Below are 20,086 nucleotides of genomic sequence, written 5' to 3' on the forward strand. Positions count from 1 at the left end.
TGTGCAGGTGTGACTGAGTGCTTACACGTTATGTTTTATACGGGCCGGGGGAAGCAGGGGCTCGTGAGTGTGCGAATGGATGAGCCGCTGTCAGCCAGCGCGCGTGTCTGCGCGGATGGGAAACGTGTGAGGGTTTGGCGCAAGCAAACTTGGGGCTGGGTGGCCGGGGTATGTGTACAGTGGTGTGTGTGTGCCCCTTAACGCATCTGCAAGCGGGTGCAAGTTTGGGTGCCCGTGAGCGGGATAGAAGACTCCAAGGTGGGAGGAGAGCGTTGGCTTCACGGGAGCTTCTTCTGCTTCCTTTTAAAGAGGGAGGCATTCTGGTCTCTTCGGGACCCCTTGCGCCCCTCGTGGCCTCGTTCAGGGCGATACCTGCAGGCCCGCGACCTAAGCGTCTCCTTATAAAGGGGAAGATGCGGATCATCCTGGCCTTGACCTGGTCCAGGGCGTCGGGCATCCGGACCTTGGGAGCCGCCCCGGCGCGGGACAGTCGCGGACCCTCGGGGTAGCCGCTTCGGGGACAGTGGCCAAGTGGCGCAGGCCGGGTTGGGGCTGCTGGAGCGGCGCCGACGGCCAGAGCCAGGGAAATCTGCGCGAAGCCGGCCCGAGGAAGCGCGGGAGTCCCGGGCGGCCGCTCCCGCGAGCAAAGAAAAAGAACCCCCCTCGCTCCTCCACCTGGCTCTCTGGCTCCTTCTCTCCCGTCGGTGCCAGGGCCCAACGCAGCGCCTGGCATACAGTCGGCGCTTTATAAATGCTGATCTCATTTTCCCATTCATTTTCTGTTCCATCCATAATCTCATTCTTCCCTCGTTCTCGTTCGATTTCTCTCATTTTCTCCTCCCTCTCTTATTCATATTTTATGGTCTCCGTCTCTCTGTTCCCTCCCTCCCCTCCTTACTCTCTCCCTGCCACTTCCTTCCTTTATGATTTATCTCTTTGTGTCACTGTCTTCTCTGTCTCTCTCGCTTTCTGTCCGTGTCTCTGTCGCTTCCCTTCTGCTCTTGTGCCTCCTTCCCTCCCTGTCTTTCCATCTCTGGGTCGGATGTCTGTCTCTTGTCTTCCTTTCCACCGGGTTTCAGTAGCGGGCTCCCAGCCCTCTTGCACCTCGACGCTCGGGCGCCCCCTGCTGGTTACATCCTCTGCCCTTCTCGGGCTCCCAGGCCCTCCCAGCAACTAAATTTCCTCTTCCGGCCCGTCTTACGTTCGGGTGAGGTGGGAGTGAAAAGGGGCGTCTCTGGGGCTCCCCTGTCCCTCTCCCATCTCTAGAAAGCAGGGGCCCTGCGTTTCCCGGGACCCACCCTGCCGAGGGCCCGCGCCTGGGAGGAAGGCCTGGAGGGGGCGGTGGGGAGGGAGTGTTGGGGGTAGTAGGGTGGGATTTGGCGTCCTTCCCCGGAATGAGCCGCGGCACAATCTGTCGCTGGGTTTGTTTGCCGAGCTGCCTCCGGAGCGCAGTGGGGCTGGCTCCCGGGGAGCGAAATATCACAAGATGCGGAGACAGACGCTGAGGGGCGGGTGGGCGGCGGGCTGACTCAGGTGTGTGCTGTCATCCGTTCCCAGGGCTGGCGCTCTTCTGGGTGGGGGGGGCTGGGACCCCAGGCCCCCAACACAGGTGGGGACCCGAAGCTGGGAGGGGAGCCCCCACCCCGGGGTGAGCTGCAGGAAAGGGGGCGTCCCCGCCAACGATCCTTGGCTCCAGTCCTGTCCTTCAGCCCTGGGAGCCCCAAGAGACGCCCCGAACTTGGGTGTGCTCCAGACGGTCAAACATTCCCCTGCTTATACCCCGCTGTACAGGCGTCGGTTTCCTCTAGTTATCTGCTGACTCACTACTTTCCCCTACTAGACTGACAGCTTCTTGAGGGCAGGAAATTCCTCTCATCCATCTTTGTGTCCCCAGCATGTGCTCAATGAACACTGTTGGATGGATGAATGGCGCGTGGGTGGATGGCCCAGGGTCTCAGTTTACAGGAAATACCACAATGCATTTGATATTCCCAGTAGAGCATCCTGACCCCTTGTTCCTCCTCTCCCTATCCACATTTGCAGTCCCCCCAACCCCTATCCCCTCCTTCAGACAGGCAGGGAATTGGAAACAGCTCTCCCCGAAGACCAGAGTCCTCTAGGTGACCCGAAGCGAGTTACTTCCTTTCCTGTTTGCCTCAAGTTTCCTCATCTGTACAATGGAATGTACCACTCACGCATAAGCTTCCGCTTACCCAGTAAATCTCCAGCCAGTCGGGGTATGAGAAAATGCTTCATAAAATGAGGTTCTAACCAGTGTCTGGAGTGGCAGCTGTTGTCATTACCGTTTTGCCGGTGATTCTTAAGATCTTTATCTCAGTAGAATCAGACACCACGTCTGATCGAACTGAACTTCTGCAGTTGGACTTTTTGAGATCTAAGGGAGTAAACTGATGTACCCGAGGCAAAGTGTAACCGAGAGCTGTGCCGCAGGGCATCTAAGTCCATTCCTGGCTGGACACTTGGGGGAGGGGGCTGGTGGGCAGCTTACTGTGTCCTCAGGACTTGCCGCAGAGCTGGCCCACCCTCTGGTGGCTGTAGGTGGACCTGCAGTCCCAAGGGAAGCCAAGGATCTCGGGGAAATGGGCTGATGGATGGATTTTCCCTGAGAAGGCAGATTCGTTGTGTGGAGAACTGCGAGCTTGGAAAGGAGGTCATGTCGAAGAAGCAGGACATTGACACAAACTAGATGAGTGTTGGCTTCGTCTACCAGTTCCCGCTTATTAATAGCACCCCTACTCTCAGTGTGACACCTGGGGCCGCTCTTCCTTCTTGGGGGCCGCTTTAGTGAGTCTGCAGAACTTCCCTGCTTCTTTTCTGCACCTACGTGGCAACTTCACCGCAGGACACTTGGCAGTTGGCGTACAAGATGGGGTGGCTCGATGGTCAAGAGCAGAGGCATTGCTGGGTTCACGCCCTGCCTCTGCTGCTCTCATAGCTGGATGACCTTGGGCAAGGTGTTGAAGTTTTCTAAGCTTCAGTTTTCTCATCCAGAAAACGAGGCGGGGGTCGGGGGGCAACAGTAGCTCCCAGCTCCTCAGGTTGTTTCAGAATGAAATGAAATAAAGCATGAAAGAACCTGACAGAGAGCCTGACCCTGTGCTCCATAAACGCTAATAAGATTCATATTAATTTTCTTGTTTAGCCTAACAGCAACCTGAGGAAATAGATGTTGCAGTTTAGGGGCAGAAAGTAAAGTTATGGCCTGAGGTCTCAGAAGTCCTAAGTGGCAGAGCTGGGTCCGGGAGTCGGTTCTTAGTTAGAACTTCCCACCCTGTGTGTGTGTCTGACCTCCACATCTCCACCTGCCACAGACCAGGGATGTCTGCCCAGTGTGATGAAAGCAATCCAGACCTGAAAGGTAGAAGTCTTGGGTTCTAGCCTGGACTCTGCCTCCGAATGGCTGTGAAATGTGGGAACGACCTCTCTCCTCTCTGGACTTCAGGTTCCGCATTATCAAAAGGTACATCTTGGACCCCAAACTCCTGAAGTCTCAAAAAGCCATGACTCGGTGACATCCTTCTTTCTGTGTGACTCTGGAATCAGAAGCTACAGTGAAGCCTCTTGGCCATGCTGTCCCCAACTTCCCAGCTCTGGGGTTGTGATGTGCGCCCCAGAGGAAGATCAGAATTTCTAGGGATTCCCCCAGACCCCACTCTGGGTCCCTCAGGACTCCCACTGGCCACCAGGCCTGCCCCCGAACCTGTCGGAGTGATCGTATACTAGGGAGGGAGGGGAAAAAGCTGGGCCTGCGCTTGCCTCCCAGAACCCTTGCCTGTGAGTTCCACATCCTATTCTGCCTGGCCTGATGGGGACAGGGTTCCTTTTCGGGTCCTCTCTTAAACAGGAGAGAAAACCTAAACTAGATGCGTTTAAAGGGCAGCGGTGTCAGAATGTACTTTCTCCTTCCCTGCTTGGTTTCTCGAGTTTCTGTCCCTCTGCATTATTTATAATGATAACTGACCTTTGCTAACTACTCACGTCATGTCATGAAGGTATGTGTACTGGCTCATTTAACATTCAGAGCGGCTCTGTGGGAGGGAAGTCTACTACTATCCCCTTTTTACAGATGGAGATACAAACTCAGAGCGGTAGAAGTACTTTTAGATCTGGGCGAGAAGGGTCTTGCCCTGGGTCCCATGATTTAGAGGGTTTTGCTCTGGTCCTCCTCCAGCCGGCGTCCTTCCGTGGGGGAAAAAGGCCTTGAGACCAAAGGGACGTGTCCTCTGAGAGCCTGAATTCCCCTTTTATTTTTTATTATTTATTTGGCTGTGCCGCGCCGCTTGCGGGATCTCAGTTCCCCGACTGGGGATTGAACCTGGGCCATGGCAGGGAAAGCCCGGGATCCTAACCACTAGGGCACCAGGGAATTCCCTGCATTCCCCCTTTGAGGCCACGCTTTGGGTATCCAGAACCCTGGCATCTCTTGCTCAAATGGCCCAGGTGTACTTCTAGCACCTGTGTAGGCATCATCTCCCCTCTACCTTTGTGCCAGTGTGTGTGCCCCTAGGGTGGCTGAGGGGCAGCTGTTTGGAGGAGGTGTGGGTGGAGCTTGGACATGTGGGTGCGATATTCCCGTGCACGTCCACGAGGCCCCTGGTTTGCGGTGGAGCTGGGTTTGGGAAGAGAAGAAGAGATGGCTGGATTTCTGTACAGCACTCCGAGGAGTTGGATCATTTGAAATTTGAACCTAGCCTTCCAATGTTGAGTCCCTTTGAAGAACACAAAAGAGCAAAGCTCTGTGCTGGAGGCTGGGGTACCTTGTGGGCACGGGTTGCCCGGCGTGGACTGGTGGGGCGAGCAGGAACCTCTCAACCTAGGGTCCCAGAGCCTCTGTTTGCATCCCGCCCTGGCCCCTGCAAATATTAAGGGCAGCTGGACCGAGAAGTCACATGGCTTCATCAGAGGGGGGTAGGGCGAGGAAGCTGTGGAGGCAGGTTCTGAATCCAGGTCTGCGTGACCCTCTCCTTCTTTCACGAGGCTCCATGCCAGTCTTGACCGTAAGTCAGAATTTTGGTGCCCTGGAGGCCTCTTGGTTAGAAAGTGAGGCCCCGTTGTGTCTGCTGGAGTGCCCTTCCCGGTGCAGAGAGCCTCCCTTTCTCGCGAGACCATGAATTCACTGAGTGCAGGGTCCATATCTTTTTTGACTTTGCTTTATTTCGTGTGCCTGGTACAGCCCGGTCCAGAGTAGGCACTCAGCACAAGTGTGGCTGACCTATTGGACCCACCGACTAGTGGGAAGATGCTAATCAGACAATCTTGGTGCAAGGTGCTGCCGGTCACGCTGGTATCCAGCAGTGCGTGAAGAGTCTGGGGTCGGGGGGGGGGGATGGACTGGGACCCTGGGATCGACATATACACGCAACTATGTATAACATAGATAACTACTGAGGACAGACTGTATAGCACAGAGAGCTCTATCAATGCTCTGTGGTGACCTAAATGGGAAGGAAGTCCAAGGAAGAGGGGGTATATGTATACACGTGGCTGATTCACTTTGCTGTACAGCAGAAACTAACACAACATTGTAAAGCAGCTATACTCCAAAAAACAAAAAAACAAAAAAACCCCACCTCGATAGCACATTTTAATAACACCAGACTTTGAATCTTGTGATACCATGGTGAACTCACAGAGATAAACTAGTTGTGAAATGTAATAAAATAATCAAATGGAAAACAAAAGTCTGGGGTGGAGGTGGGTATGAGGAAGTATTGGGAAGCCCTGCCTGGGGGTGGCTATGGGATGAGTTGCCTTAGACTCCATTAGTCTGGGAACCCAAATAATAGGGCAAAAGACTCTGGTGATTCCCCCTTCCCAGTTGCACTAATGCTGCAACCCCTCCCCCACCCCCTTGGAGACCCCAGATGAGGAAGGCGCTTGAAGCATCCCCTCGCTGTGTGGTCCTCCACACACAACACTTCTTTTTCTTTTTCTTTTTTTTTTTTTTGCAGTACGCGGGCCTCTCACCGTTGTGGCCTCTCCCGTTGCGGAGCACAGGCTCCGGACGCGCAGGCTCAGCGGCCATGGCTCACGGGCCCAGCCGCTCCGCGGCATATGGGATCTTCCCGGGCCGGGGCACGAACCCATGTCCCCTGCATCGGTAGGCAGACTCTCAACCACTGTGCCACCAGGGAAGCCCCACACACAACATTTCTTATCTGCAGAGTGAATGAACAGGACACAACAATCCCTTTGCCCTCCAATTCTGTGGGCTGAGGCCACTGAACTTGCAAGGGAGCATGAGGGGGCATTGCTGGAGGCAATGCAGAGAACCACAAGCTCCAGTATGGGGGCCACGGACCCTCCTGCCCATTTCCACTCCTACTGTGTTGTTCAGGTCCCCGCTGTGGGATCGAGCCCGGCAGCCTACCGACAGATTTCTCTGTCTCTCAGCCCAGTTTCCTCAATCAACCTAACTATTAATCTTCCCAAGCTGTAGTTTGATCATGCACTCACCTGCTCAGAAGCCTCCAATGGCCAAATCTGGCTGGCAAATGATTAATATTTATCGACTCTAAAATGCTCATTCAAATTGATAAGAAAGGCCTCAAGACTCCAACAGATAAACGGGTGAAGGATGTGGACCCACTGCTTCACCCAAGAGGATAAGCAGAGAGTAAACAAATGCTTGGAAAATAGTTCAACTGGTTAGTGATCAAAGAGATGCAAATGAGAGCAGTATGGAGATAGCATTTCCTACTTATTAAATGAGCAGAATTTACAAACACCATTACCCGGTGCCAGCCAGATTGGATGAAGTCTGTGCTCCTCGGTCTCTGGAAGCAGTGTGCAAAACTCTGGAAAACAATCTAGTACAATGTAACAAGAGCCTTGAAAATATTATTACCTTTTGACTCATTAATCTCACTCCTGGGAATTGATCTTAAGACCATAATTCAGCAGAAGAAAAAAGCTCCAGGCATGCCACTGGCATTATTCTCCTGTATTTCTCCAGGCAGTGAGATGGTTAAGAAAACCATACCTAATCTAGTCAATACAATATTATGCTGCCACAAAAATGATAATTATAAAGGATATGCAGAAGCATGGAAACTGTTTATAACATCATGTTTGTTGAGAAAAAGCAGGATACACAATTTGCATGAACACTGTGATTGCAACCACAGATAGTAAGTATTCATGTTGACAAAGTCTGGAGGAGAATATGCAAAAATGAAAATTATTGAAGGTTGGGGAATTGATGAGTGGTTTTCCTTTTTGTTTAAGAATCTTCTTTTTTGGGACTTCCCTGGTGGCGCAGTGGTTAAGAATCCACCTGCCTGTGCAGGGGATACGGGTTTGAGCCCTGATCCAGGAAGTTCCCACATGCTGCAGAGCAACTAAGCCCACGAGCCACAACTACTGAGCCCACACGCCGCAACTACTGAAGCCCGTGAGCCTAGAGCCTGTGCTCCACAACAAAGGCAAGCCACCACAATGAGAAGCCCGTGCACCACAATGAAAAGTATCCTCCACTCGCCGCAGCTAGAGAAAGCCTGCGCGCAGCAACAAAGACCCAACACAGCCAAAAAAACAAACAAACAAAGAAAACGCTTAGAAAAATAAAAATAAAATGCACGTGCTCATGGATCTCAAAATTCACTGTTTAGGAAATTATCCTGCAGTTATTCTTTTTTTTCCTCCAAAGAGTGCATCTATTTATTTATTTATTTATTTAAGTTAATTTTCCTCTACGAATTTATTTTATTTTTATAAATTTATTTATTATTTTTGGCTACATTGGGTCTTCGTTGCTGCGTGTGGGCTTTCTCTAGTTGTGGTGAGCGGGGGCTACTCTTCATTGCGGTGCACGGGCTTCTCATTGCAGTGGCTTCTCTTGTTGTGGAGCACGGCCTCTAGGCGCATGGACTTCAGTAGTTGTGGCTCACGGACTCTAGAGTGCAGGCTCAGTAGTTGTGGCGCACGGGCTTAGTTGCTCCGCAGCATGTGGGATCTTCCCAGACCAGGGCTCGAACCCGTGTTCCCTGCATTGGCAGGCGGATTCTTAACCACTGCGGCACCAGGGAAGCCCTCCTCTACTTATTTATTTATTTATTTATTTATTTAGCAGCACTGCATGGCATGTGGGATCTTAGTTCCCCAGCCAGGGATGGAACTTGTGCCCCCTGCATTGGGATCACAGAGTCTTAACCACTGGACCGCCAGGGAAGTCCCTTCTGCAGTTACTCTTGAAATGTACACGAAGATATGTGTAGCTCAATAGCCAATGTAGCCTTGTTTGTGGTAGCATATTATGTAGGAAACAACCTAAGTATCATCAATAGGGGTTGGTTACATAAATTTTAGTACGTCCATATACAGCCATCAAAAAGAATGAACGAGGTCTATATGTTTTTATATGGAACAGTAGCAAAGATACTAAGTTAACAAAGCAAAGTGCAGAAGAGTGTAATAATATTTATCATTTGTATCAAAACCCTGTGGGATGAAATACATATATATATATAATTATACACACATATATGATACACGCATAGACAATCTCTGGAAGAGCATAAGTAAAATAGGTGAGAGTAACTGCCCAGAATTTTGTATTGGAAAGACTCTGGTTGAGAGGGAGGGAAGGGCAATGCTTGTCTAGCCAGCAGACTGTATTGAGTCTCAGGGTAATTTGAGGGGCTTGTGGATTCAAGTAATAGAGATCTCTCCCCACCTCCACGCCCACCACAGCCGCCCCTAGGCACTGCCCAGATCCTGGGAGACTTAGGTTTTACTATGTAATCTTTTGTGCTGTTTGTTTTTTAAAACCCTGTGCCTGTATTACCTCTTTTATAATTTAAAATTTTTGAAAAAGAGGAATTTCCTGCCTGAGGCAAGACCCACCTAAGAAGTGGGGGCTCTCCAGGCTGCAGCTGGAGCCTCTCCTCAGCACATGCTGGACCCGGGCACCCTCTCTTTTTTCAGCTCAAGATTTTATCCTCTCCCTTCTCTGACCAGCAGCTGGATGGCTTCAGAGATGGGTTTTTGCTCAAGACATATTTCAGTAGCTTCTCTGAGTCCAAGGGCTTTATCCTAAGATGGGGATGATTTAAAAAACTAAAAAAAAAAAAAAAAAAAAAAATTTAGGTGAGAATAATGTATACTTCACAGGGGGGTTTGAGAGGACAGGAGCTGGTACTGGGTGGTACCCAGGGATGGGACAGACCGCTTTATCTCTGACTTTGGCAAAAAGGGTAATGTTGACCCATGAGGGGGTCGAACCAGCACACAGGGGGAGTGGAAGGGATGCCCCTCATCAGCCAGAGTACTTTGGGGGTGCAGGTTATAGAAAACCCAACCCAAACTGGCTTAATCTGGCCTCCTTGTCCTTCTTTGGGAGGAGAAATCAGGCCTTCCCCCATCACGGGACAAAAATCTTTCCCTTCTCTCTGGGATATCTTAGGTCAAAACTCACTTGAGACAATGGTCACCTGGAGGGTATGATGTACTGACTGACTTGGGTTGGGGTTCCTGAATCAGTCCCTAGCGGGGAGTGTGATACTGCTATGATTATCCTGGCTGCACCAGGGCTGTCTTACAGACTAGATCAAACCCAGAGCCACATTATTGCTGAAGAGCGGAGAGAGGGGAAGAGATACTCAAGGACCACCACAACCCCCCAGGTCCAGGTGACAGTGTCTTGGCTGGACATTGAGCTAAATAAAGACAATGCATCCATTCACCCACTCATTCATCTGTTTAATCATTTATGACGTGACTACCGGGGGCCAACCATGGGACCAGGGGCTGGAAATGTAGCAGCGAACAGCCACCGTCTGCCAAGTCCTTGCTTTCTTCAAGCCTTTGCCCCTGCTTCCCCTTCTCAGTGAGGCCTCCCTGATCTCCCTGCCTAGTCCTGCACCTCTGGCTCTCACCTGGCACACAGGTCTTCCCATACCCTGCTCTACGTTTTCTTTTATTTCCATAACCTTCCAACAGAATGTAAGTTAGTTACTTACTGGGTTTATTGTTTATTGTCTGTCTCTTCCTACTAGAATGTAAGCTCCGGGAGTTCCCTGGCGGTCCAGTGGTTACGACTCGGTGCTCTCACTGCCAGGAGTTCAATCCCTAGTTGGGGAACTAAGATGCCACAAGCCACACAGCACAGCCCCCCCCAAAAAAAGTAAGCTCCATAAAGCAGCGGTTTTTGTCTTTTTATCCAACTGATGTAACGGCAGCCCTTGGAGCCATCCTGGTATCAGCAGTCACTTAATAAGTGGTCGTTGAATAAGTGACTAAAGGTCCTGGCCCCCACTGTGTACCCATGGGTGTTTACCTGTGCCTGTGATGGGGGAGAACTCAGAAATCAAATAATCCCGAACACAAATAAGTAATTATAAGCGGGGATAAATTCTATGATGAGAGAATATGGGCCACAGTGAGAGCACGTGTGCCAGTGAGAGCACTGGTGCTGGGGGACAGTGTCCTTCAGGAAGTCATATTCGAGCTGGGCTCTGGAGGACGAGTAGGAGTTGGCTGGGGGGTGAGAAACAGAGTAGGAGGCCTTCTGCAGGAGCTGGGCTGGGCCTGGTGGATTCTCCCACAGAGCCACGAGGAGAATTGAGGTCCAGGAGGACCGCAGCCTGTCCCAGGTTTCAGATCACTTTAATAGAGGGAGAGCAGCAGCTCTTCCCAGGGCCGTGGGAGCTCAGTACTGACGCACAGGTGCCATGAGGTGCTGGGCCCAGGTAGCCGGCCTCAGGGGTGACAGGTGCCTCTTACCCCTGCCTTGGCTACTTCCTGGCCCTCTGTGTGCCCCAGGGTCTCAGCACCCAAGCTGCTCCCAGCCAGAGGCCCTCACTCAGCACCAGATTTCTTTCTGTGGCCTGCATTCTACAATGCTGATGACGGAGACGACACGGAGAACAGCATGCGTGGGTTCGGGGCAAGGGTGTCCAAATCTCACGCGATGCTCGTGGAGTTCCTGGAGGGAGCCCAGTGCCGTTGCCTTCCTCTTTTCTGGTTCAAGAAGTGGCTCAGAGGAGAAGGGACTTATTCAAGGGCACCCAGGAGCGTGTTTCAGAGCTGGAGGGAGGCTGTGGACGGACCAGGGGTGGCCACCCCAGGCTTGGACAAGGATCATAATGACCTTTGACTCCTGCTGCCCCTCACTGCCCCTTCCCTCCAGGGTGGGGCCTGCAGCCCCTCTCTCCCATCCTGGCTGAGTGAGGGAGGGCTCCTTTCTTACTGATGCTATTTATTTATTTATTATTTTTGGAAGGTTTTTAATTTCAAAAAAATATTTATTTATTTATTTGGTTGCACCAGGTCTTAGCTGCAGAAGGCGGGCTCCTTAGTTGCGGCACATGAGCTCCTGAGTTGCGGCATGTGAACTCTTAGTAGCAGCATGCATGTGGGTTCTAGTTCCCTGATCAGGATCAAACCTGGACCCCCTGCACTGGGAGTGCGGAGTCTTCTCCACTGCGCCACCAGGGAAGTCCCGACGCTGAAGCTATTTAGTGAAAGTCCCAAGGCAGTTTGGTTCCTTCTGTTTCCTGGGAGTCTCCTGTTTTGAGGAATCTGGACAAGTGACTTGGGGCCAAGTCAAAAACCAGCCCAGGCTGCATCTTTCTCAAGGGCGTTTGTCAAGCCAGAGCTCCCAGGAGTGGCCCCAAGCCCTCCTAGTCGTGCCTCAGGGTCAGATTCCAGCCTCCCTGGGCACTCCCCTCAGGTGTGAGCAGCCTTAGTCCCGCCTCCTTTTCTTATTTTCTTTTTCTTTTTTTTTTTTTAACCATGCTGCGCTGCTTGCAGGATCTTAGTTCCCCCGACTAGGGATCGAACCCAGACCCCCAGCAGTGGAAGTGCAGAGTCCTAACCATTGGCCTACAGGGAATTCCTCCCCGACCCTCCCCCCACCCCCCGCCTCCTTTTAGGTTGTCTTAACTCCTGAGTCCTGTAGCCTGACCTGGATCCTTCACAGCTCTGGGCCCTCCCGGTCTCCAATCCCAGGGAACCGTAGACATCCAGGATCCTCCTTGGACCCAATCCCTCAGCACCACCATGTATAGACCAAGCCCTGCACAGAGCTCAGTGGGGGTCAGTTCACTCCCGTTGCCCTTTCTGGATCAATCTGCCAGGAGCCCTGTGTCAGCGTCCCTCCAGTCCCATCACTTGCTTTGGACCTCTTTGCTTCCAGGTTTGACTTCAGGTCTCTCCTTTGCACCTTAATATAGCTTAAAGGCTGACCGTATGTGCGGGTGTGGGTTGGGTAGAAACTCTGATGAGCCCTAACGTTGAGTGCACAACTTGTAGGATGAGGCAGGTGGGCTACAACCTGCCCAAACTTCAAGGTACAGAGGGCAGCGTGAGTTTGGTGATTGAGGTGGAGAGGGCAGGAAGGCATCCTTCCTCCCTCAGTCCAGGCTCTCTGGCTGCCCTGACTGCCTGGCTTTGATAGATGGGAGAGGGGTTCTGTGGCTGACTCGTCACCTGGTGGCAGGGTAAGATTGCACAGAAAGTACACTTAACCGTGTCAGCTCTTCCAGAAGCCGCAGGCTTCCGACTGCAAAATAGAATCTAGGTATCACCACTCTACCCCTGCCTCTCTCACCTTACTCAGGTGCTGGTTCAGAGCCTAATCACTTAATTTGTCAGTGGCACCTCGTGGTGTCACTTCCCCTGAGCCCAGATACCTATTAGGTGTGGGCTAATGAACAGCTGATAACATCTCTGCGTTACCTCTGGGAGGTATCTGCTTCTCACTGGGGACTCTGAAACCAAACCTGTCTGCAAACACTCTACTGCATCCCTTCTGCCTGGTGGGACGGTTGCTCAGGGGGAGCCTGGGGAAGTGCTCTGTTTGACAAGTTGTAGAGAGCTGTTTAAATCCGAATGTTATCCTGTCTCTTCCCTGTTCTGCAGCGGGAAGCAGCATCCCACGTTCAGCTCTGAAGAATGGAAACTCAGGCTTGAGGCGGGGATACGGGGAGGACCGGACAGGAACGTCAGTGCATACTGGTGCATCTCCTCCACAGGCAGATCTGTGCTCTAAGTGGGAGGAAAGAGGATTAGGTTCATTTTATTATTATTTTTTGGCCTCACCACACAGCATGAGGGATTTTGGTTCCTCAAGCAGGGATCAAACCCGCGCCCCCTGCAGTAGAAGCTCGGAGTCTTAACCGCTGGACCACCAGGGAAATCCCAGATTATGCTCATTTTGAACTGTGCGGAAACTTGGGCCACTTGCGTCCAGGACTCTGAGGACTTTCTAGAGCTTTCCCCAGGGAGAATGCCCCTCCCCGCAGGGAGTGAGACCTTCCAGTCTCTGAAAGACTCAGCCTCCAAAGAGGGAGGAGCTGCACTGGGTCTGTCCACACCAGGAGAGGGAGGCTGAGTTTGGGGTGTGGGAAATTGTTATGAAAACAGAGAAGCTCTGTGAGCTTCTCCACCACTTACTGGCTGTATGATATTAGTGACTTTTTATCTCTCTGGGCTTCAGTTTTTTCATCTATAAAATGAATTATTAATCATTGCTAACAAGTATTGAGTGCTTACCAGATGCCAGACACCATTCAAAGCACTTTATGTGTATCAACTCATTGAATTCTCTCAACAAATGATGAGGTGGGTGTTATTATTATTTCCAACTTAGAGATGGGGAAACACTTTACCAGGATTCAAACCCAGGCAGTCTGGCTTCAGATTTTGTACCATTTGCCATCCCTCCATTGCAAGGCAGTGTGGAGATGAAATGATAACACGGATGTGAAGGCTCTTCGAAGGGCAGAACGGCTGGTACGTATTGCTAATTCTTCAGTGGGTCTCAATGGGAAATTGCCTTTCAGTTCTATCAAATATGCAGAATTTAAGCTAAGCAAACAAGTGAACAAAAAGCCAGCCACGATGATGATAAATGCAGCCGGAAAGGTAGGATCTTCCCAGAAGCCAGAAAAAATCCAGCACTGTCCAGAGAAAAGGACACCCATATGGCTCCCTGCCTTGGATATTCTGGTCCCTTGGCAGGTAAGAGGCTTCAGAGGAGTACGTCAGCCTTCACCTAAGTGTCAGTCCATCAATCCCCTTCACTCTGATTTTGTACTGAACAAAGAACCTTCTGGTATTGATTTCCTTTCCCAAAAGTCTGTCCTTCCTGAAAGAGATTGTGCTGACCAATCAACCTCAGGATTCCTGTCTCCCAGGTGGTTTCATTTCTCAGTGTAAATTAATAAATTGCACTTCAGGTTTAACAATCAGTCTCTTGTGAGTTTGTTTAGTGTGGGTCATCCTACCCCGCTGCAACCCCCCCCCCCCCCCCCCCCACCTAATCACAGCAGTTAAGTTCCCAGGGAGAGGCTGGAGGGGAAACACCATCAGGGTAGTATAAGAAAGATGTCCAAAGAATGGTATGAAAATGTACCCTGTGAGAATGTAGAGGACAGAGAGAGGGCTTCTCTGTGGGGGAAAGGAGCATCAAGGAAGGCTTCCTGGAGAAGGATGATGTTGGTACAGGAAGAGGGATATTATGCATAGAGGTCGAAACAGGCTCTGGAGTCTGCCTACCCGGGTTGAAAGTCTATCTCTATCCCCTTATTGGCTATGTGACTTAGCCAAGTTACTCTATCTCTCTAGGCCTCAGGTTCTTCATCTTTAAAGTGGGCATAAAAATAGTAGCCACATTATGGGGTGGCTGTAAGGATGAAATGGTTATATATAATATATATAGCTCTTAGCACAGTGCTGGGCCCGCAGGCAACACTCAGAATGGCTGTCATTACTGTTGCCATTGTTAATACCCAAAAGGATATTTTCATCGAGGAGAATTCTAGGAGAAGGAGACACATTGAGGCTTGCTGTATCCCCAGAGGCGATTTTGTCTCAAAAGGAGGGAGAGTTGAGTCTGAGTTTGCTTTAAGACCCAGAGGACAGAAAGCTCGTTGCAGTATACGGCTCTTTCCTTAAGAGCGGTCACAGCCTGTCCTGTGGTTTTGCAGCCCCCAGGAGAGCTGCCTGTACAATCTATAAGAACCCATCAGCCTCGAGAACTTCCGTGGTTTCTGAGTCACCGTCAGGCCATTTCAGCTTCCAAGCAGAAACTCCCAGGGCAGACTTACCATCTAGGTGTTTTTCTGGCCTCCTCTGTGTAGGGAAGGGGAGGGCTGCATCCGGTGTTGCCTGCTGCCCGCAACCGATCCCTGTTTACGTTCCGCCTCTGCACAGAGTCCCAGCATCACAGAGAGTCAGGGCTGAGCGATGTTCAGCACTGGCTTCACAGCTTTCCCAAAGGAAAGGATGCTCCAGGTCACCTAACTAGGGTTCTCCAGGGCTGGGCCCGGACCCCAGGCCTACTGCTTCTTTACCCAGTGTTTTGTCTACAGATCCTGGTGGGGCCTTCCCTAGTTTCACCACAAACTTGATTCTGGTCGATTCAGGGAAGAAATGTAGAGAGGGACAGGTCAGCATGTTAGGGGAGCGCCAGGGTTTCCATCATATACGTGCTCTCCGGGCAAGTGGAGATCCCCCCTCCTCCCGGTTAATTCCTGATACCCCTACCCCCATCCCTCCAGCACCATGGAAACTGTTCTAGTTTCTTCCTGCTTCCCTTTGCCTTTCCACAAAACAAAAGTGTTTCATTGGTTCTAGCTCTTTCCTGTCCTTCTTATCCTGGGGGAGCTGGGCATCTGAAAAATCCTGTTATTGTCACTCAGGAATCCTGTCTTCTCCCCGGGGCCCATTTCCTCTTTTCGTGAGAGTGCACGGCGGTGGGTATGGGTGGCTGGGTAAGTAGGGCTGGGAGACACAGATCCGTGGTTGAATGGAGACGCAACGCTTCTCTCTCTCTTTAATCAATGATGCCTTCTGAAAGGGGTACCCACCCCCATTCCTATTACTAATAATTGATACCTATCAACCTAATTCCAGCTCTTGTTCTGTCCAGCACTTGTGGGAGCACCCTCAGAAGGGATGGGTAGGGTACAGGTTAAGAACGTCTGCCGTAGTTAGCACATCAGTGTGTACAGCCAAGCCCTGCCATGTACTGTGTGATCTTGGGGGAGTTGCTTAATCCCTCTGGGCCTCAGTTGGCCCAGATAATGGATGTTAATAATGACATCTATCCCCACAGGACTGTCGTGAGATGCAGAGAGAGAATAAACTCAAAGCACTTAGAAGAATGCCTGACAGGTGGTCAGCGCTCGGTGAAGACTAGGTACTATTGATACTTGTTATTCTTTTCCTCAGGGCCGGGGATGTCTCAGTGTTGGCAGCATCCCCCAGCCTGGTCCTTAGCTTTGGAGATTCAGAAATCAACAGTGCACCCAGGGCACTCTGTTCTAGCAGAGTCTACACGGGAGGTCAAGTTACCAATAAGCAGTTGCTTGATGAGCACCGAATTAGAGCTGGGTGGAGTGGGGTGGGCAGCAGGAGGCTCACAAGGCTAGTGTGCTGGGGTCTGTGACTCCCATTTCTATCACTGACATTGGTCCCAAAGCTCCCTGTGGCTGGTAAGGGGCCCTGTTCTCTGCACCGCAGAAGGGAGGCTGATCTGGTTGCAACATCTGCTGACTCCAGCATCCACCAGGGTTGACCTGATTGGCCAGAGCAGCCCCCTCTCCTCAATGCCTCTTTGGGGATCCTTCTAGATTCACTCTAGGTTGAAAAGAAAGGTTTTCCCAGGGCAGGGGGCCTCATCTTCATTCAGGGCTCTGCAGCGGCTCCCCACCCTGTCAGACGGCTTTGAACACAGCAGGAGACATGCTGAAGGGTCCAGCTCTAAGAGTCTGTGCCCTTTCCTATCCATTCCGGTTCCGGAACAGACTTCCTTCCCCAGCTCACAGTACAATCGAACTGCACCCCTGCTTTGGACAAGTCCAGTCAATGATGTAAACCAGTCACCCTGGGTTACACGGATGTGCATTTGAGAGCAACTAGAGATCATTTCTCGGGGGTGGAGTTTTTGGAGCAGATGACAGAGTTCACCCATTATACAGTGATTATTTTCTCATTTCTTTTTTAGGTTAGGAGCACTTTCCTATCCTCCTCAAATATGATTCCATGATTTCCTCTCCGTTTTTCAGTAATTAATTTTTCTTAACAACAATAGCTGTTATTTATTAATTAGCTAGTGTGCTAATTGGGTACTTTTCTTACATCTTTAATCCATACAGCAACCTGATTCCAGTTTATAGATGAGGACACTGGAGCCCAGAGGGATCAGTAAGATCAGTAATTGGCCCAATGAGTCTTTTTTTTTTTTTTTTTTTGGCATTGCCTCGAGATGATTCGTATTTTTCTCCCCAGTTGAAATGAAACAGAAAATATGTGCATTTACCTTTGTCTCCCCAAACAGGGTCCTGAAACCTCATTTAAGACCATAGCTGGGAAAAACCAGTTTGATTTGCAGCGAGCCCAGATTTTGAAGGAACTAAAAGTTTCTGTCTTGTTTTGTTTGTTTGCTTGACATGTCAGAAATCAAAGCCCTTTACAGGAATGGTTGACAATGTATCCACATATAAAAATTTGGAAGGGGATGAGGGGCAGGAAAGAGTATGTGGACCTTGCCCCGAGAGTGGCGGGGCGGTCGGTCTTGCCTGAGGTTATTTGGAGGAGGCTTGAGGAGAGAGGTCAGTGCAGAGGCAGCGGCGGCATTGGAAGGTGGGCCACGGCTTGTGCAGGGTGGGGTGGGGATGGGGGGGTGGGGGGTAGGGAGTGGGGTGGGGGATGGGTGGTGGGGGTGGTGGGAGATGGGGGGTGGGGAGTGGGGGGTGACTTAGTGCAGCTCATTCCTATTGCCAAATGGCAAACCATTCTTCCCTGATCTAAATAAATATACCCACCTCCCCACCCCCTTGTCATAGGGTAGAGCCTGGGCATCCAGACATGCTCATAATGGGAAGGAAAATCCCCCCCAGCACCAGTACTTGGGTGGGAAGCAAGATACCCAGTGCTAAAGTTCCCTCTTTTCCCCAGTGCAATACTGTCCCATGGCTGGTATCCCCAGAGCCTGGACTGGCCTTCACTGGCTCGTTGACTGGCTCTCTGGCCTGGGAGGGGTTTTGAGCAGGTAAGTAGTGTCATCAAATGGGAACGATGGACGTCAACTCTTGCAGCAGAGTGGCGACGGTTTGGAAGCAGGTAATGTCCAGGTGAGAGATGATGAGTGTCTGAATAGGGCAATGGCCAAGGATGGAGAGGAGAGATATTAAGGGGTAGAATCAATAGGACCTGATTGATTGATATGGGCTGACATCCAAAGACCTTCACTCAGGCGGCCACTCCAGCCTCCAGTGCCCTTGCTCTAGCTGGTTGCTGAATGTTCTTGCTGTACTCGGGCTCCATGCCTCTGAACGGAGTATGCCGGCTTCTGCCTGGAAGACCATCCCCTCCCTCCAGAAATCTTGGATTCCTTTGTCTGTTTCCCCCACTAGAGAATGAGCTCCTTGAGGGAAGGGGCTGAATCTCTTAGCTCTGAATCCCAGCACCTGGCACAAAGCCTAGAGCGCCACGTATATTTGTTGAGCGAATCAATCACTTACAAAAGTTGCAGGGTGGAGCGGAAAGAAAGAAATGAAGAGGGAAGGAATGAAGACATCCCCAGGCGCACCGTCAGATCTTATTATAATCACTCCTCTCTCTGATGTTACACACTAATCCTCATCGGAGTGAGGCTTGAGAGTGATCTAAATAGCATCTGTCTCTGCTAGATGCTGGAACTCGAACCAAATAAAACGGGAATGGTTCAAAGAATATTCTATTATTCCGTCCCAACGGTTTCGGTAAGACGGTCACATTACCAGAGGGAGCGCCTTGCAGACTTAGATGCGGGTGGCGGCCACTGAGAGCCAGAGAGAGATAACAGGATAAGGTGGACAGAGCCTGGACAACCCGTCCGGGTCCTGAGCTCCAGTCCTGGATGTACGGATAGCCCGGGAGCTGGGCCTTTCTGAGGGTTCCTGCAGATTTACATCTGTCTCTTTGCTTTGACTTTTTGTGTTCCTCCCTTGCTGCTTCCACACTCACTGATCCCCCAGGTCCTCAGGAGACCAAAATGTAAGCCGGAGCAGGAGATAGGTCTTGAATTAATTTCAGTGTCTTTGTATCTCACAGTAAAATAGAAAATCTTGCATCTTAAGTCCTGTTTGTCCAGGGCTGCTATATTTTCTTTTTTTTTTTTTCCCCACCAATTAATTTTTTTTAAGAAAAGACTTATTTTCTCTAATGTCCCATTAGCCAATGTGAAGTCTGGGAGTGTTAAAGCACTCACAGAGTGACTTTGGGCAAGTTCCCCTGAAGACCCCTCCCAAGCCTGCTTCTCTGGCTCTGTTTGCATACCTGGATGCCGGAGAACCCAGTACTATCCCTAGGCAGTCTGGCTACTGACTACCATACCTTCATCAACCCATCTCATACTTCTTTTGTGACAATTCATGTAATTAATCAGCCTCATCTTACAGGTGGGGCTTCCAAAGGGCTGGCTTGGGGTTATGTAACTCGTGAGTACCGGGATCAGAGCCACCCCTATCCTACACAGCGCGTGCTTGGGTGGTTACACTTTATCCTTTGTGTCTGGGTAGCAATCTGGAAGATACTCCCTGGTTCTGGTTTTCCACTGTCCTAATCTCTTAATTCTTCTGCATTAGAAAAGAAAGGTGGGCTTGGAATACCTTGAGTCCCTGGGCCCCAGGAGGAATCCAGGAGGCTGGGCTCGGGGGGCTGTAGACTGCACTGAATATACAAGCAGCTCTCCCCCAGATTCAGCTTTCTATACGGGGAAATGGCCACGGAAGCCATTAGTTCACTCGCTCTGGGCCAGAATGAGAGCAGCGCCCGCTGGTTCAGCTGGCTAGCTCATGCTGATCACGAGCTCCGACGGGCAATTATATATGTCTTTGATTAATAAAAAATGGAGCAATGAATGAATATTTAATCAACAAGGTCTGGCAGGTTGACTCTTTCAGAACCTGGGCTGGAGGGGGAGGCAGGGAGTAATCAAAGGGGTCCTTGGTGGTGAAAAGGCAGTGCACCACTCCAGGGGGTGGTTTCTGGAAGGCTGTTGTGGACTGGAAAAAAAAAAGCACAACCTAAAAGTTGTGAGCTATGTTTTATTCAGTGACCTTACTGAGGACTATAG

The 20,086-nt window shown here is 50.8% G+C and overlaps 1 protein-coding gene across 1 annotated transcript in view; it reads left to right on the forward strand.

Moving 5' to 3' along the window:
• SLC43A1 (solute carrier family 43 member 1) overlaps nt 1-12,972 on the forward strand; it is a 60,066-nt gene extending 47,094 nt beyond the window's left edge. The window contains exon 14 of the mRNA XM_079928983.1: nt 12,883-12,972. Within this exon, the coding sequence (XP_079785109.1) occupies nt 12,883-12,912 (30 nt within the window). The 3' untranslated portion in view covers nt 12,913-12,972. The remainder of the gene's footprint in view (nt 1-12,882) is intronic.
• Nucleotides 12,973-20,086: the final 7,114 nt, after the last annotated feature.

Source organism: Stenella coeruleoalba (assembly GCF_951394435.1).
Source record: "Stenella coeruleoalba genome assembly, chromosome: 8".
NCBI lineage: Eukaryota > Metazoa > Chordata > Mammalia > Artiodactyla > Delphinidae > Stenella > Stenella coeruleoalba.